Source organism: Eumetopias jubatus, unplaced genomic scaffold (genome assembly GCF_037043125.1).
Source record: "Eumetopias jubatus isolate StellerSeaLion01/CBP00866 unplaced genomic scaffold, mEumJub1_p1.0 scaffold_2, whole genome shotgun sequence".
Taxonomy (NCBI): domain Eukaryota; kingdom Metazoa; phylum Chordata; class Mammalia; order Carnivora; family Otariidae; genus Eumetopias; species Eumetopias jubatus.
The window spans coordinates 196207591-196226134 of NW_028274808.1; the positions used below are offsets into that span (position 1 = coordinate 196207591).

At 52.2% G+C, this 18544-nt stretch overlaps 2 protein-coding genes across 2 annotated transcripts in view; one reads left to right on the plus strand and one right to left on the minus strand.

Moving 5' to 3' along the window:
• NSG1 (neuronal vesicle trafficking associated 1) overlaps positions 1-2005 on the plus strand; it is a 28374-nt gene extending 26369 nt beyond the window's left edge. Inside the window, exon 4 of the mRNA XM_028088749.2 lies at positions 591-2005. Coding sequence (XP_027944550.1) covers positions 591-794 — 204 coding nt within the window. The 3' untranslated portion in view covers positions 795-2005. The remainder of the gene's footprint in view (positions 1-590) is intronic.
• Positions 2006-2279: 274 nt separating this feature from the next.
• Positions 2280-18544, minus strand: part of STX18 (syntaxin 18) — a 116975-nt gene continuing 100710 nt past the window's right edge. Inside the window, exons 7-11 of the mRNA XM_028087635.2 lie at positions 16100-16188; positions 7046-7104; positions 5680-5749; positions 4060-4140; positions 2280-3274 (exon numbers count right to left, since the gene is read on the minus strand). Of these exons, the coding sequence (XP_027943436.1) occupies positions 3179-3274; positions 4060-4140; positions 5680-5749; positions 7046-7104; positions 16100-16188 (395 nt within the window). The 3' untranslated portion in view covers positions 2280-3178. The remainder of the gene's footprint in view (positions 3275-4059; positions 4141-5679; positions 5750-7045; positions 7105-16099; positions 16189-18544) is intronic.

Genomic DNA, 18544 nt, shown 5'->3' on the forward strand with positions numbered 1-18544 from the left:
CATGCTGTCTGGGGTCCTCGGGGACGTCCTGCTGCTCTCTGGGTCACAAGGTCAAACTGCTCCCTAACAGGACCTTGCAGGCCTTGTGTGGCTGCCTCTCTGGCCCAGGCCACCCAGTGTGTTCCCCGTGCTGCTCACTGTCTGTGAGGCCGGCCTGCCCTGGCTTTGCCCCCCCCTCCCCCCCCCCCTATAAGGCCTACTACAAAACCTAGCTCCCAGGAGGCCTTTCTGACTTCCCTCCCTTCACTATTGGAGTATGTGGTTTCTGGTAGATGTAAAATAAATGACAACTAGTGTAAGCTCTTCAGTGAAGCAGGAAGGCCACCGTCCTGTTACACACACGCCCCCGAGCACCGCTGTGTTAGAGAGGTCAGCCCTGTCATGACATAAATCGCTGTCGGGTGGTCCCTGGGCTGTGCCAAGGCCAGGACCCGTGCCCGCTTTTGCTCATCAGTGTATTTCTCCTCTTCGCCCCAGGAAGGTGCTCAGTAAACATCTGGGGGGGGTGGTTACCTGGAGACCCTGGAGACCCACACTGGCATCCCTCCAGCCTTGATGCACGTGACTCAGGGGCCTCTTCTATTTTTCAGAACACGCAGTGCATTCCAGAAGGCTTGGAGAGCTACTACTCGGAGCAAGACTCCAGCGCCCGGGAGAAATTCTACACCGTCATCAACCACTACAACCTGGCCAAGCAGAGCATCACACGCTCGGTCTCACCCTGGATGTCCGTTCTGTCGGAAGAGAAGCTGTCCGAGCAGGAGACCGAAGCCGCCGAGAAGTCGGCCCAGTGAGGTGGGCAGGTTCCTTGCGATGTGTCACTTGAAGGTAACAAAGGGACTCGGAGGGACGTTTCATTAAATATAATTCCCGGTAATTTAGAGGTCGCTCATTTATGGTGCAACTGCTTGTCTGCTGATGCCGCTTTGCAAATAAACCTTGCTGCCAGCCGCCCACGGGCCCAAGTGCATCTCAGCACTGCTTAAAGAGCTCTGACACCACTTTCCGTGAGAAGGAGTCTTAATTTAGCTACTTTACTGGGACTTATTGGATGCTATCAAAAAATAAATTTACATCGGATACGCCAGGGGTTTGGATTCAGATAAATAATGCATTTTGTGGAATTGGTTTTTTTACCTCCCCCCACCCTCGCTGTTTGCAGTCCTTATTCCACAGCCATATTTAGAGTGAGCCCCACTTTGCTAAGAGCAAACTGTACTTCAGAAGTTCTCCCAGCCTTCAGTCAGGCAGCAACAGTGCCGTCTCCAAGACGCATGGCAGTGAGAGATGTAGCGAAGGAAGGGTATAGGGCAAGCGCGCTTTCCTTCCCCATGCCCATCCCTAAGTGTGCGAGTGTCCCGCAGCTAGGCACACTCGGGGGGCTCTGTTCCAGCCCCCCCAAACTGGAGTTGGCATCTTGGTGCAGAGAGCACCCGTGTTTTGCTCCAGCGCATGCAGACCGTGTCCCAGCAAGTGAGGTGAGGGGCTGTGGAAAGCGAGGTCCCTGGGCCGTGGGCTCCAGAACTCTGTCCCCCTGTGGGTAGTCCATCTGCTCTGTGATGTGTTGAATAGGAACGAAACCCCTTTGGTCTTTATGTTCTCTTCTGTTACGAATAAATTCGCACCAACAGCCCTGTTAGCAAGATAGTTTTCAAAAACTTGTGTTGGAAAAGTGAAAATGTAATTGCTGGGGAGCCAAGACTAATTTTTATTTTGTGAACCAGAACTCCTTTGATGTAAGAAGCAGGCAGGAAAGGCTGGGCGGGGCTGGTGTGGCAACTTGCAAACCCAATGATGACATTTCAATTCACAATCTTTGTAAGAAAATGCTGTTTCAACCTGAATCTTGACATTAAAGTATATGTTTACAAAATTGCCAGTTAGATAAGTGTGTAAGATGATTAAATAGAAAAAAGACATCCGCAGACCTTTTCTTCCATGTTATTTGAATGTGTTGTTTCTGGTGGACATGTCAAAAGTTTCACTGTTTTTTAGTAGATCAAAAATAAATGACAACTAGTGCAAGATCTGTTGCAAACAAGCCTGGTGGTCACGGCCGACTCCGTTACTGCTTCCCAAACCCGATTTTATTATCAAAGGTGTTCTGAAACCATGACCGTGGGCTCGGAGCCGGGGAGGGGTGGGGGTGGGGGGGGTCGAGGGGAGCGTGCCTGAGCTGTGTGCAGTGAAGGCCGCAAGGACGCACGGCGAGCAGGGACCGTACATCTGTGAGCGCGGCCAGGCCCACGGACATGCCCCACTAAGGCAACACACCCCTCTGGGCATCTAGTAGACATTTTATTGATGTAAATTCACTCACAGGTTAACTTCTGACACTTTCACTGGGCACACAAGGATCCCCGCAGCTGCAGGACAGACTCATACCGCACACGGGGGAGCCATCCGCATGCACACGGGGGTGCGGGCCCGCGAACACCCACGTGCTTTCTGCACAGACGTGGCTCCAGAAGTCTCGGGCTTCCCACTGCAAACAGGCGTTCCTATTTGTTTCCTCGACGGTCAGGCGCACAGGTCCAGGAGCCGCAGGCCAGGTTCCTGCTCTGGACAAAAGCTCCTCGGGCCCCAGGGGCCCCTTGCCAAGTACCCAGAGTCTGTCCCCACACTTCTTCCCTACCCGGCAGGCAGGTGTCCGCTGCACGTCTATGCTCGGACCCGCCGACAGGACACGAAGGCGCTCCAGTTGCATTTATGAGATTAACAGGGCAAAGGTGCGTTTTCTAGAATATGGTGACTATCACAGGGCTCAGGCAGACAAGACGCCACAGGAAACAAAGAAATGATCATTGTTGTGAAGTTACTAGCCAGCGCTTTTCCCGAAGCCACCAGAAGGGCAAAGCGGGAGCCTCCCTGAGCCCGGCCTCCGGGCAGCCCCTCCACATGGTCTCCGGTGCAGGTGCAGCCGGGAACCCCCCCCACCCCCACCTCACCCACCTTGTGTCAGGATCGCTACACAGGCCCCTTTCCGTTTGTGTTCATTATTTTCTTTCTCAGCTACCAAATGGGCTTAAAACCACAGGTCTGGGTGTCCCTTCGTGAGAGTGTCCGTCTGTCCCAGCCCCCTCCCCCCCAAACGGCTGATGATACCATCTGCTCGCAGCCCGGCTCCGCTGCGGAGACCCCCGATGGCGCGCCATCGGCCAGGAGCAGCGAGGGCAGGCTAGCCGTCGTACCAGTCCAGGAAGAGCAGGGAGAAGGAGCACATCACCAGGAAGAAGAGGACCCACACGCGGAAGCCGGCGTTGTTTTTAATGGCCTGGGGCGGGGCGCGGGGAGAGGGGGGCAGTAGCTCAGGGATTTGCGTCACCAGGGATTTTTGCTTTCAAAAGCCCTCGCGTGCCCCACCTGTCCGCATGCACTCTCCCTCCGCTGGGCTGTAGGTATACTGCTGGGGCCTTTGCTTACCGTAATCATTCGGCAGGACCATAGAGTGGGTTTAGAATCCATCAGCAAACAAACAGGTATTTCCCTTACTCGCTGGCCCTTACTCAGAGATCCTGCACCTTTCTCCCAGGAAACACCCAGAAACGGCCCACGTGTGTCCCAGGGTTAAAGCCACACACACGGACCTAGAGCGCCACGGCCGGCCGGCCACGGTCCCCCAGCAGTCCAGTGGCAGTGATGGCCCGTCAACCCAGCCCGAGCACCACGCTCAGAGGACAGTCTGCTCAACAGAGTCCACTGTTGTGGCCCCCAAAAACAGGGACCAGGGCTCTGGCCCTCGGGGTGGGGTGGGGGCGTTCAACAAGCTTCTCCAGTGGCGCCCACCCCTGGACTGAGGGAGCTGGTCCAGCCCTTGCCAACAGTGACCTCATGTGCCTCCAATCGCTCCTTTGGATGCCGGTGAGTCATAGCTCTTGGTAACGGCGGAGGCCCCGGGGTTTGTCAGGGGTGGAAATGGGACCATCCGGCGCCGTCAGGAGGTGAGCCCTGGGGGCTGGGCCCCAGCAAGGCGCTCAGGCGGCCCTCCCAGCATGACAACCGCGGCCGCCGGGACTCAGTGCCACACTGGGGAGGCCTGGGGGGCCCGCGAGTTCTCACCTCTCTGATGTCTTCATTACCCTCCTTGATATTCTCGGTTGCTCCGACAACTAACTGGTGAATGCTGTCGATCTCGGCTTCCTGGGGAAGGAGAGTGACAGGTAGACCCAATCTCTGTCTCCTTCCCCAAGCATAAAGACACCAGAAGCCACCAGCTGCCACTTACGAAGGGCCGGGACTTTACAAATATGAGCCCGTGAGTCCTCACGGCACCCCGAGGGGTAGGCAGCAACCCCATTTTGCAAAAGGGAAACTTAGGGTTCAGAGAAGTTTGGTAACTTGCCCGAAGTCACACAGCAACCAGGCGGCAGGACCAGGACTGGAACCCAGGGCCTGTGCCCCTTCCACCCCCAGCTGCAACCTGCGGTGCCACTTGCCGGGCAGGAAGGGACAAACACGAGAGCTGCTGACTACACAGTAGCCACCACAGGCCAGGGGCTTCCCCTCTGGTCTCTACGCTTTATGACGTCCAGAGACGTAAGCTTCCACACACGTGTGCTCTAAAACACATGCCAGAGAAAAAAGGGCTAAAATGTACAAACATTAGCTCCCACATACTGAGAGGCTGCCATGAGCCAGGCGTGGGTCAGGTACCTCTACTCCAGCTCCGAGAGCGAGGCAGGGGACAGCTGCCCCATGCCGTGGAGGGCACCCCGGGTCGGAGCCAGTCCGTCTGACCCTGCCTGGCCTCTGAGCTCTCCTCCCATGCCCAGCTGCTTCTAGAAACAAGGCGTATGCTCCGACACGGACCGCTGACTTCGCTGTTTTAGGTGTCAGGACGCTTCTAAGTGAAGAGTTCCTTCAGCGTGCTATTAAAAAGGACAGCTCTTACGAACCTGAACTCCCAAACCGTTAGGCTTCATGGCTGTGAGGTTTAGGGCAGGTTTTGTGAGTGGGGTATCTTAAGCCAACTAGCCCAGTTTCATACAATGGAGCCAATGATTCTGTCTTTGAAACCCTTCCACGGTCTGTGTATGCTACAAACAAAAGGACAAATTGATCAGGTCTGTAACAGTTTTGCCAGTTACTGGCTGGAGGAATTTTAGCAGGAGAGGCAGGTACAAGTAACATGAAAATCCTCTTATGGGAACAATCCTGTTTGCTGTGTGGACATGACAGATGAGGGCACGGACCTGGCATTCGGAGAGGGCCAAGTCTGGGCTCTCGTAAAGGTCGACTGAGAAGCTACCACCCAGCAGGCGTTGTGCCGGATGCTTCCTGTGGGTTATCTCTGAGCCTTACAACGGCCCTGCAGGGGTCACTCCATTTTATAGACAGGCAAACTGTAGCTGGGAGGCTACCATGGTTACCCGAGGGCATCCAGAACGAAGATCTACCTGACTCCTTTCACCATGTGTTCCACTGCATGCCCGGGGCGGCACTCGGTCTGGCCTGGGCCGCCCAGTGGGTCCAGAGCAGAGAGCTCCCCGCCACGCACAGCGGCTGCACCAGGGGGACCAGAGGACCTCCCCTGAGGAGCCCTCTGAGTGCCCATGGGCCAAAGCACACGGCTCGGGATGCTCGGCTGCAGAGATCAGGCAACCTCACAAGAAATATCCAGACTTCATAGTATAGTCTTTTAAGCTAAAACTTTAAACGATAGTTTTTCTTCTTTCTTACCTGTTGTAAAACCTTCTCTGTGAATATCTCTTGGAGTCTGGAAATTTCAACCACTCTCCCTTCGATTTGCCTTCATTAAAAAAAAATGATGTCACAGGCAACCATTAGTACTTGGTAGTCCTAACAAGAATGCTACACATTTCTAAAGGGACCGTCTAAGTGAGAATGGAGGGGACACCACCACAGCCTCCAGAGAGGGAGAGGGACACCATGTCATCTGTGAGAGAGGGAGGGGGCACCATGTTGGGCTCAGGAAAGGAGACAGACATTTTATTTCCTGGCTCTCCTTTGAAGTCTCTCAGCTTGGGGGGTGTACTACAATTTAGAAACCTGCCCTCCCCTATAAGCTGACCCACTGTGCCCTGCCTAGTAACCATAGTGACATGGTGGGGATTCGAAAGAAAACACCAGAATGTGCTGAGAACTCAACTTTGTTACTACTCAGTAGGTTGAAGGAGAGCGAATTTGCCACTCAAACCGACTTCCTGTTGAAAGGAAAAACCCTGATTCCATCTGAAAAATATGTCTGGGTTCAGCAGCAAGTGTCTGAGCTTCTCCCTGTTTCAGGGCCAGCAAGGGTGCCCCCGGGGGTGGGCTGGGGGCTGGAGTGGGTCTAGAATTGGGGATGGCTGAGCTCCCAGCCCAGGGGGCTCGCTCTTAAGGGCAGGAGGTGGCCACTCCTCCCAGAGCTTCTAGGCGCGGGAGAGCGAGGTGGATGGGGCCAGGGACAATGAGGGTGGAGTCTCAGAGCAAGGACCACAGAAGAAGGGCGAAGGCCACAGAAGAGCATGGGAGCTGTCAGAGGGAAACGCCTGCAGGCGGAGTCCCCAGGGCTCTGTGGGTACAGCGCCGGGATGCGTTTTCTTTTGGGATGAGCCCACAATGCAGGAGGGTTTCTGTGCCCTGCAAAATCCCAGGCTTCCTGTTCGGATGGTTCAAACATTCTCAGGGAAGCAGGCCCCAAGTGCTTCCCCTAGAGGACCAGCCAACGATGGTTCACATGGGCGAACACAGCCACCTGCCTTTGCAGCCGACCCCTTTGCTGCGGGAGCAGAGAGACCCTGGCAGAGCCAAGTGCAGGAGGCTGCCCTGGCCAGCGGTTCTTCACAAGGCCCCCATCTCACCAGGGAGTCATGAGGTGCAATTTGCAGTCACTGGGAGCAGCACATGGGGGGGGGCCTCCCATGGGCCCACAAGCAGAGGGGAGTCACATGGGCAGCTGCCTTGACCCCCAAATGGCTCAAGATGGGGTGGGTGCATGTGGCCAGGGCCACAAGTGGATGCTGGGGCCCCAAAGTTAGTCAAGTTCCCAGTTTCTGGGAAAGCTATCACACAGGCCATCAGCCCAGAGAAACCACATACACACCTCACTTCATCAAATAGGCTGTTCATTTCACCGATTAGGCGCTGGTTTTCTTGCTCAAACTGCAAGGAAAGAAACACATTAAGGGTGATGTCATACTCAAAACAACACAGCCAAAGGCAAGCGTCTAGCAAGGCATCTACACAGAGATCTTTGATCTGCCTGCTAAGGATCGCCACTGAGTCCCCTCCTTCCGGCATCAGCATGACAACATCCCTGTGGCTGGACCTGTCCCCACCTGCAAGCCGCCCTGATGCCCGCAAAGGTGAGCCACGGAGGCGCAGGGGGCCTGTCATTCTGCCCCTCTGCTCCGTTCCGGCTCCCACAGGCCTGAGCTGCCGGCCTCTGGGCCCGTCCGTTGTAAGTGGAGCAGTGAGGCCCAGCAGCTTAGCTGGGAGCCACGCCTGGCCAGCCTGCTGCCACAGGAGCATGGGCCCGGGAGCCAGAGGAGCTGTCCTGCCGGGGCTCAGACTGGCGACCAGGCTTCGGGACTCAGTCTGGGTGAGATGCCACCCTGACACGTGGGAGCTCGTCAGAGCCCAGGTGACTATGGAGCAGACAGCTGCTCTCCGGACCATTCTTGCCGACTTGACTCTGGCCCAACAAAAGGATGGCGTGTCTGAAGCTTCGCCACGGTGTGGGGCCAGACGATCTCCTCCCCCCACCCTACAGGACCAAGCACCCTGCCTTCGCATGCCCACTCAACCCACAGCTCCTCGCCCACGTCCCACAGACCCGGTTCCAAGGCCACCTCCTCCGTGACCTATCCCGGGCCCCCGAACTTGAAGCTGTTTCTCATTTTTCTAACCTGGGCCTAGCACCTTCCAAACATCTCTTAGGAGATCTTAGGCCCTGTCATAAGCTGTGCACGTCCCAAACGCCCCGTGTGACTATGAGCTGCCTGAGGGCGGGAACCACGTCAAACCCGACTCAGAAAGGACCGCACACCCGTTCTTCCTTTCACATCTGTTAAAGCTGCAGCTACGTCCACAGCTACTTTCGGACACACTGTCCGTGCCAGGCGCTGCGTGGGGGAGCAAATGGAAGCAAGCTCTTGCCATCCAGAGGCTTTGCCATCCGACTGAAGATCCGGCTACCCCTTGCCCAGTAAGACAGTGGAGGGAAGAGAAAATGCTTATGAAAGTCACAGCGGTCACCAAAGCCATGCTGAGCATGTCACATCCAAGGACCCACGGTCTCCCTGCCGTCCCATCTGGCTCCCACTTCACGGGGAGGGAAGGAGCTGTGCTCCCTCACCTCTGCACCTGCCCACCCTGCTCCCTTTGCTACACCTCCTCACCCCTCCCTGCGTTTCCCCGTCCTCCCCTTGTGCCTCGCTCACTCCTACTCACTGGACATGGTTGGGGGGGTGGTCACTTCCTCCTCTCATGTCCCTCCAGCCCTCCATGTGGGTGCCCTCCATCCTGTCGCCACACCCTTGCTGCACCCACTCCTTCCCTGGCACCTAAGCTCTGGCCTCATCATCTTTCAGTCTCTTCCAGTCTGTCCCCCACTCCTCGGTCAGAGCGATCTAAGATGCCTGTCACATCACACCGCACCACACCAGCCCCGTCCTGTGGCCCTGCAGATCAGCGCAGAGGTGCGGCCTTCTCCTGGAGCTTGCCGCCCGCCCTCAGCACAGGCTAGCTGAGAGCTAATGGTCCCTTGAAAGCCGGCCTAGGCACCTTCCTGGTGACCAGAGACATCAGGCAGAATTAATCACCTTCCTCCATCTCCTCTTGTAAAAAGCTCCTCTGCACTTGGCCCATCGCTACATTTCTCGCCCCTATTGGGGCATCTTCCCTCCTGGGGTGGGGCCTTCCCCTCTGCCCCCCCCCCCCAGCGCAGGGCAGGGCCTGACACGCTCCAGGGCACCAGTCCCCAGCCCTGCTGCTTGTCCAAACACAAAGACACCTCCACTCCGAGACCCCAGACCCACTGGGTCAGAAGACTGGGGTTGGGGGGGGCGAGCACAGCTTGCAGAGGGGCAGATGTGCTGGGGAAGCGTCTGAAGGGCCACCCCAGCCCCCGGCGGCGGGCTGCCTTGCTGGCTGCCCACACGGTACCCAGACGGCCCTTCTCATTGTGCATGGAGCAGGCTGTTTAAGGGAATAAAAGCTTCACTTTAGAGTTTGAAGGTATCAGCTCTGTTAACAGTTACTTAAGAGTCCAGGATTTGGGGCGCCTGGGTGGCTCAGTCATTAAGCATCTGCCTTCACCTCAGGTCATGATCCCAGCGTCCTGGGATCAAGCCCCGCATCGGGCTCCCTGCTCAGCGGGAAGCCTGCTTCTCCCTCTCCCACTCCCCCTGCTTGTGTTCTTACTCTCGCTCTCTGTCAAATAAATAAAATCTTAAAAAAAAAAAAAAGAGTTCAGTATTTAAGGAAAAATACAATTACTTAGCATGTAGGTACTAATTTACTTTCAAGAATTCTCCCAGGTACTACTCAGGGTTTTTTTATTTACTTATTTTTGCAGGGGGCATTTTCTTATTTTTCTAACGACAAAATATGGCCCTGTCCTTTTAAATCCTCAGCCCTTTTATGCTTTTTAAACTGTTCCTAAGCAAGATTAAGTAGGGGTTTGAGGTAGTTTATTATTACTGGAATGTCCCCTGGGAACAAAGCTCTCTGTTTCCTCCCCAAATCCAGGGCACGTGGCCCCCGCCGCACCTCCTTTAAGGCCTCCGGGTAACTGTTACTTCTGCAGGACTCCTGTCAGCAGCAGTCAGGAGTGGGACTGGATTCTGGCTCTGATTTCCTTTCAATCCCTGGATTCTTAAGGCCACCGAGAAGTACCCAGTCCCCGGAGGAAGTGAGAGAAACAAATGCCTCAAGGAGTCAAGCAGCCATAGGGCTGAGGAGAGAGGGGTGCCAAGGCCAAGATCTTCATGGAAAGCGGCCTCCATTTGGGGGTGGGAGTTACAATGACACCATGTTTCCAGAAACAACAAAACCTGTTTCCCACAGCCAAGTGCAAGGTAGTCACTTCATGAGACCTGGCAGGGCTCAGGTAGATCGGGTACTGGTCAGGCTGCTGACAACATTCACTTGCACCAGATCTCAGGGTGGTTTCTGATGCTGTTGCAGTGGCAAACCCGTATACCTCACGTCTCATCTGCTGATGAGACAGGGAGCGACAAATGCTGGCCAGCAGGGGCAGGCGGTGGACATGCTTGGGACTTCAGTGAGCCAGCCCCTGTGGCCTTGTGGCAACTCCTTGGATGACCCTGGACCAGTCACTGGCTTCTGTCTGGCCAGTCATGTGACAGGGCCTCCTTGTGAACAGGTGTGGTGAGGATGAGAGGGTGGGGAGGGATGGCTCCTCCACTTTCTAAGCTGTATGCCTTTGGGCAGATAACTTTCCTGTGCCTCTGTCTTCGTCACGAAAATGGGATGAGAATAGTACTTAACTAGCAGTTGTTAAGAGGAAGATGTGCTAATACATATAAGTTGCTTACAAAATGCATGGCACACAGGAAGCCCCCACTAAGTGCTAATTGTTATTATTAATCTCTCTGGGAGTGAGATTCCAGATATGCAAAATGAGTCATGAAATGCTCTGAAGGCCCCTTCCACCTCTCTGGTTTCAAACTTTAGAGGGCCGCTGTGTCTCCCAGTCATCTCTCTCTCTCCAGCATGAGAAACGCTCACACAACATCTGTCCCCCACAGGGACAGGGACTTCACAAGGTGCAGGGCCTGGGCTCCATGGTCAGCACCAAGGACAGGGGTATCCACAGGCCCCCGGGGAAGGCAAACCCAGCTGGTCTAAGATACACGTCACCCATCTCTGTGAGGCACTGGAAAGGGGGACGTGCGGCCTGCATGATGGGTAAGGTGGACAGGAAGGGTCTGAGAGGCATGAGAGTAGCCAGACTGTCTTTGCGGGCCTCCTGCCATGGCCCCTTCCACTCCATACTGTTTGCTCTCACAGACACAATGCCCCCAGCAGCCTCCCCCTGACCCCTAAACCACAGTGGTAGGCACCACATTTAAAGGTCTAGGACTTGGGAGCTCTCCATAAAATGGGGCCTGCAACAGTCCCCACCACACGGGGTGGCACACATTAATAAATGCTGAAGTGCTCAGAGCAGTACTTGGCATGTGGTGTGTGTTACATGCGTGTTAGGCAGTATTATTTAACGGCTTTATTCCATTTAGAAGTCAGTTAGACTTCCAAATAGGGGGCCCCAAAAGGGTTTATAATCTGGTTTAAAGGATGCAAATCCACATTGTGAATACATTGTTACAGAAATCCTTTTCTAATCTAATCCTCTTTACTATAGTTTTAAAAAGAAAATCACTCCTACAAAGGCCTTTGAGTATAAAATGAGGCCAGAAAAGGTTATTTGCGTTGCAAAGACGCAAGAGCAGCTAACTGAACCGAAGACTATGAACCCACAGGGGCTCAGCCTAGAAAGCAGTCTGCCCCCCTGGCCCAGGACCTCTCGGGGGTCTTCAGATGTGATTATCTGTGCCCAACAGCTTCATACTCGGGGATCTGTGACCCTCACCTCCCTCCTCACACATCTGCCCCCGTGAACCTGAAACCTCCCCAAGGTGTGGACCTCAGCCCGCAGCCGTGTGGAGCCCAGATTCTACCAACAACTCTTGCAATTAGCGTGGCCACAGATCGAAAGCCTTGCCAGCCAGGCACCTGGTGCTTCCAGGGGCTACCACAGGGGACAGGGGCTAGGGACACCTTTCATGTAGGTTTAAGAACAGAAGTCATATGCACATCTTTAAAAATTATGCTAAGGAATACATCAATACATGCAGATGGTTTCACTTGAGGCAAGTAAAATGAATGCAGGCTTAGAAAAGGAGGTATTTTCTCTATGTAACATCAGAAAACAATTTGGTTTCACTCAGCCTGACCACAAAACATCTGCTTATATTAATGCAAACGTTAATATACCTGCATCATGGGTTATAAATGGAAATTTACTGTGCAAATCATGTAACACTCTGCAACCATTTTGGAACATGTAACAACTGCTCCTATGGGTGAAATAATGAATTAAATTGATATTATAGGGCTTAATTCATTATTTTACCCTGAGGAAAAATTCCAAAACAGGGATTATGAATTATGACCAAAATTTGCTACAAACCCTTTCCAATTTAAAACCAATAGTGCCCTGCTTCTTTCTCTTCATGTTCAGGGTTGAGCCTGTTAAGTAAGATTTGGGTTGGCCAAATTGTTAGATATGGAACTTAGCTATCATTTCCAATTAAGAGAGAGGTTAACTGAACATTAAATAGGTGGCCATCAAAGTTCTGAACATCATATCCTGCTGCCCAATCCACTTGCAGGAACACAATACAAATTAGGGAGGTCTTGCCAGTTCCGATGGCTTCAGTCACCGGTACTGGGACCCTGAAATAACTAGCATTATTGGAAATGGTCAGTAGCATGTTTATAGACAGTGACTCAGTACAGGACCAGGAAGTGGAAGCACGGGGCATCAGCAGTCATCAGGCACAGAAAAGCCTAATGACGGGAATCCTTAATCTTCCTCTCCATTGGCTAAATCCCGTTCCAGAGATGTGCCGTGAGTGCGGATGTGCACAGGGGCTGACACCAGCTGAGCAGCTCCCATGGGCCCTGCGCACTGCTGGGTACTCTTCCACAAGCTACTGCATTCCCAACAGTTCTGTGGGGTGGTGATTTTTGCCACACTCAAGTTCACTGAAGCTAATTTTCTTGCCCCAAATTACACAGACAGTAAGTGATATAAAGAGGATTTGTAACTGACTCTGTCGAGTCTCCAAGCCCACGCACTTTCATCATCTCTCACTGGGACGGGGCATCAGTAGATTACAGACATCCTGGGTGCCAGTCTTCCTCTGGTCCACCCCAGCATTCGTCTAGAGGCTTCTAAAGGTCATGCATTGGCAAAGGTTAACAAACTTCTGCTGCTCACCACTACCCACAGGAGAAAGGCAAACTTCTCTGGCAAACAACTGACTCTTACCCTAGCTACTTCACTTATGAAGTGTATAAAAGGAAAGAAAAAAGCCTTAAAACAGAAAGTAAATTCTGCTTATGTACAAACTATTCAAGAGATGGAGCTATGCATATTTTTTCTCCAGCAAAGAAATGCAGGTCCTGTTACATTATTTGGGGGAACGTGAAATCATTATTTTCATTAATAAAATTCTGTACAAACTGAAGAGAAACTGAGATTTTAAGAAACTTCTGCCATCATCTGGCTATAGAAGAAGGGAGTATGATCTAACTGTCCTTCCCTTCCATTGGCTGGCTCCCCTGCCTCAGCCTGCCTCCCTGCGGAGCATCCCCAGGGCAATGTCCTTTGCCTTGCTCCGCTCTCCCCGGGATGAACTGTTTCAAACATCAGCAGTAGGATGTCTCCCATATTCACGTCTCTAGCCTGAGCCTCGAATCCCACTGCCCACCAAACACTTCCCAGGGATGTCCCAGAGGTGCCCCAAACACACACCTGTCTAAAATGAAATTCGGCATCCCCTGCCCCGCCCAGCCTGCTCTCCCTTCTGACTGCCAGCACTTTTTCCCAAGTCAGAAAGCTCCAGGCTCCTCCTCCCAGTCCAGGCCACTACCCCGCACCTCTCTCATCTCTGCCTCCACAGCTGCACCCTGACCGACCCCTTGTCACCTCCTAACTGGAATCCACACTGCAGTCTTTCCTTAGCCACCCTCCACATTCGAGGCTTCTGGCTCCCACGTCTGCTGGGCCTGGGGGGCATGGAGCACCTACTCAAAGTCAGAGGGTGCATCCTGGAACCTGGGAGAATCTGGAGGAAGGCAGGGGCCTGGCAAGCCACTTAAAGTTGACTTAGTCCCTTAGCTCAGAATTATTTTTGCCTGTAAAAAACAAAGACAGCTCTGCTGATTCTTCCAAAGCATATACCACAGGCTCCGAGGGTATCCCCAAAGCAAGTCCTAGGCAAGTCACGGCTAACAGGACTATCACTGCGACCAGTTTTGCGCTTCTAAGGGGCTGATTTTAAAGAGGAACCACTCGTCTGGGGGGGAGTAAATGTCTGTGAAATCATGTTGTGTATAAAATACATATAAAACTCCACTGAGCTGCAGTTCCCACCCGCGTGACCCCTTGATGCTGCTGTGAGTATGGCAGGCACACCTCAGTCCCCGCTGCACACGTGCAGCTGTGGCCCGAGCATCTGTGCCCTGGCCGGTGTCTTCCAGCCCATGCAGCAGACAGGTGTGCTGCCACTCCGAGGGGGGAAGGCTGGGGGACCGTGTGAGCATTTGCTGGGTGCCTGGCACTGTGACGCATGACCCTCCTGGTTGGCTCACTCACTCATGAGCCCCATCGTGGGTCTGGCTCGGAGAAGAAACAGCAAGTCTGGAGAGCAGGAAGATTCTGAGTCAGCGCTCTGCCCCTGAAAGCCGATGTTCAAGAGAGATGACCCGTGCACCTGGCCACCCTCGCGGGGCCCCGCCTGCAGACCCGCGCATGTGCCACTGCTCAGCGGACCCCGGGAGGATGCCCATGTCAGTTTGCCACACGGCTCCAATACCGGCTACACTCCCTTAGACCACCAGATCCCCTCAGGGGCTCCAGTGAACTGTGATACAGGGAAGAGTGCAGGGTTTGCAGCCAGGGCTCAGGCCACAGGACGTGGCTTGGCTCTACTGGCCCTGCGACCTTGGAGGGCTTTAGAGGTTTGGTGCCTTATTTTTTCCAAATGTACAGAGGGATATTCCTGCTTCACTGGACTGTTACAAAGATTAAATAAGACAACATATGTAAAAGGCCTGGCATATAGGGGACATTCATGAGTATACATAATAGCAGTAATAACTTAAAGTGAGAATGTTCTAGTAATGCTTACTGATGATCCTGCCTATGACACTCATCAAAGGCGCTCATCGTTCGAACACCATTCTAGGCTCTGGGACTATGGCCACAAAAACAGACAAGTTCCTGCTCTCGTGGAGGGACAGGGAATAAAGTGGGGTACAGGGAAAGAGTGGCTGGGGGCCTCTGCAGGCTGGGTGGTCGGGAAGGCATCTCTGAGAACACAGCAGTTGAGACCTGCAAGGTATGAAGACAAGTGGAGAGAAAGAGCCTGGCAACACAGATGCCTCAGTCCAAGAGGCTCAAGGCCGGGATGAGACTGGATCTCTTTCTTACTTGACAGAGCTTTTGGCTCAGAGCTCTACTACCTCTCTTCTGGAACAGGAGCTTTAGGTTAGGAATCGGGGAACTGAGGATTAGTAACCTCTACCACTTGTTAACTAGAGCACTTTGGGCCACTTTACCGCTTTTTGCCCAAGTTAACAGGAGATGGTGACGCGCCACCACCTCTGAGCCTGACTGTTGAAAGGATCACGGTGAAGATGACCCCAGCAAAGTCCTGTCCCCCGTCAACTGCTGCACAAGCTAAGGTGTTGTCACTTGTCAGGGATAGCCAATGAAATGCGCCAAGTGGGACCTGGGTTCCTAGCTCCATAGGCAGAGGACAGTGTTTTGCCAGGGCCGCGCTAGGAAACACCTGCTCCCCGCCCCAGGAAGACAGATTCCATTTGGCTCGATCACACCAACGTCTGAAGTGTATACAGGCACTGCAGTAAATGAGCTGGCAGGCGCTCGTGCCAGAACTATCAGTTTCCTTTTGAAACTCACCCAGAGAGGACAGCCTACAACTGGCAACTAGACCTTAGCAGTTAAGGTGTTACTCTTCATTCTTCAGTCATTACTTATGCTTTCTCCACATTAGCATAACACCAGCAATTCAAATAATTAAAAAGCACCACAGCAGTAATTATAAAAGACCCATTTAGTCTGGAGGACTATTTTACTGCAGCTGAAAAGAAATCTAATATTAGTAAAATTATTCCAACACAATTTCTTCTTCAATTATGCTACTGCAAATTTAAAACTTATGAAAAGCATATTAAGAATTAGGAAATCAAGTGGAAAAATTGTATCTAAAATATTTATTTATAACTTTTAAAACCTGGTATAACAGAGCAAGGGCATTTAGGATGACCTCCTAACTAACACCAGTTAGACAACACCTGACTGGGCAGAGAATAGCCTTACCATTTGTATTTCTTCTGGGGATAATTCATCGTCACCTTTGCCATCTCCCCAGGTGCCCAGTTCAGGTTGCGATTCAGCCGGAACCTTCTCTGTTAAAAAAGAAGAAGAAGAAGAAGAAAAGCAGAAGGCAAAACAACTCACTTTAGGAGGCTGGCTTGGGATGCAGGCACGTTGTGAACATGGGGTGGAACGGGATCGTACAGCTTTGTCCACATCCGGTTACTGAGGCGCCGCACCATGGTTCTCCTACCGTGCTTAGGCGTGTGCGTGCATGCACGTGTGTGTGCACTTGTGTGGGGGGAGAAGGCGCCTCATGCACAGCGTCAGTGCCACGGTGATCTCAGCAATGGTTGCAGACCAAAGGGACAGTCTTCAGAACCAGTCTTCAAGTATATTTTACCTCAAAACACAAACTCACACACTCATGCCACGCCCCCCACCCCCTGCTTTCTAAACACTGCTGAATATATAGGTGTTTTCATTAAAAAAAAAAAATACAGGAAATGACAGACTGCTCCCTAATCCTATTTCTCTCCCAGAAGTAACTACTGTCAGCACTTTGACTTGACCTAGCGCGTTCACATACATGCAGAGATGCAACTCCCTGCCTTCCCCCCACACTTCAGTCTAGAAACAATATGGAGTTTTGTGGGTTAGCATGCTGTTCTGAAACTTGCTGTTTATGACTTCACCATATCTTGGAGATTATCCTACGTCAGTCACATAGATCTGCTTCACTCTTTTAAGCTGCTGCGTAACACTCCGTTGTAAGGATGCACTGTCCCTTACGTAGCTGTACCTCCACTGATAAACCTTGGGTTATCTGGGTTTCTCACTAGTATAATGGTACCATGTGCCAGTCCATCCTTCGAGCGCTCTTTGGTGTACTCCAGGATAGGTACCTGAGCACGAACTGCGGACTGGAGGTGGAGGAACACCTTCCAGAACTTTTTGACCACAATCACACAAACAGGTGATGGATACTTAATGAAGTGAACCAACAGCTCAGGTTCCCAGGAAGGGCTGTGCCACCCAGGACCATGCTAGAGAGGCCTGCCTGGCTCGAAGGGGGTGCGGAGGGAACAGGGGAGTGGATGGAAGTGATCTGCCCCTGGTACACACTGTAACGGAGTCTCTCTTTCTAAAGGTGACTTTGCGTCTGGTATTTGTGTCTCAGCGGTGCTTCTAGGCTTGTCAGGGGGCTGCCAAGTACTGCTTCTTTTTCTTTTCTTCCTCAACTTCAGGAAATTTCCCAGAGCTGAGCTCAGCCCCACGACATGGGCAAAAGTCCAGAGTTTTTGTTTTGAGACTGATAAAGGAAAAGAATGTATGATAGCACCAATTTAGAGAAAGCAATTTAGGCAGACCCTGTGTATAAAGTATTACCATTCCAAATGCATCCTCACAAAAAAATCTCCAGGTCATCCAGAACACTGTGCAAGTTTAAAATAAATGGCAGTTTTTGCTAGAATGATATTTATAAAACACATTTATATATAATATACATGTAAATATAATAAACATATATAACTGATATATAAAAGAGAGACTGAAGGCACCCACTGAAACTGGTGAGCTGTTTTTCAGACAGGACATCTTTAGATAGGAGCCTCTGCACTTTTAACTCACCCCACCTCCACCCCTAGAGCCCTCTGTTTCCTATGTGACCTCATTATGGCAGCCACATCAAGCTTTGACTCTGATGTCAAGGATAAGAACACCAAAATTAGGAACACAGAAACGTCATTCGCATCAGCTCCAAGGATAACTGAGCTCTGAGCTGGAATGTCCAATTTGCAAAGAGGCTGCATGCTCAGCAAGCTGCTGACCTCGGTAGCCGTCGGGGTCCACCTTTCCCATCAACTGTGAGCTCCCTGAGGGCAGGAACAGTGGCTCATTCAAGAAGTGTAGGAAGTATTCACAAATAACCAGACCCATCTTAATGCTAGGGGAAACGAGTGTAAGAAAACAAACTGTAGATGGGTACATGAAGGGGGCGCCTGGGTGGCTCAGTCAGTTGAGCGTCTGACTCTCGATTTCAGCTCCAGTCATGATCTCATGGTCATGAGATTAAGCCCCCCGTTGGGCTCCGGGCTCAGTGGGGAGTCTGTTTCAGATTCTCTCTCTCTGCTCCTCCCCTACTCCCAGGTCGTTCACTCTCTCTAAAATAAGTAAAATCTTAAAAAACAAAAAAACAAACAATGGGTCCATGCAGACCCTGTGCTGGCATAGTAAGAATATGGAAGGCGGCGGCCTAAACATCTGACGAGGACGAAAGTGCTATATGACCACAGAGCTGCTGGATACTGCTGACTAAATGAAAAGTAACCCAACTAGTGGTTTTTTTAAAAAACAGGAGCGTGGCAAGCTCTGCCTAGAACTATACCACCTAGTCCTATCCCGAAGTATTTTTTAAGTTACAGCTCATGTTTCAAAAGAGAAATG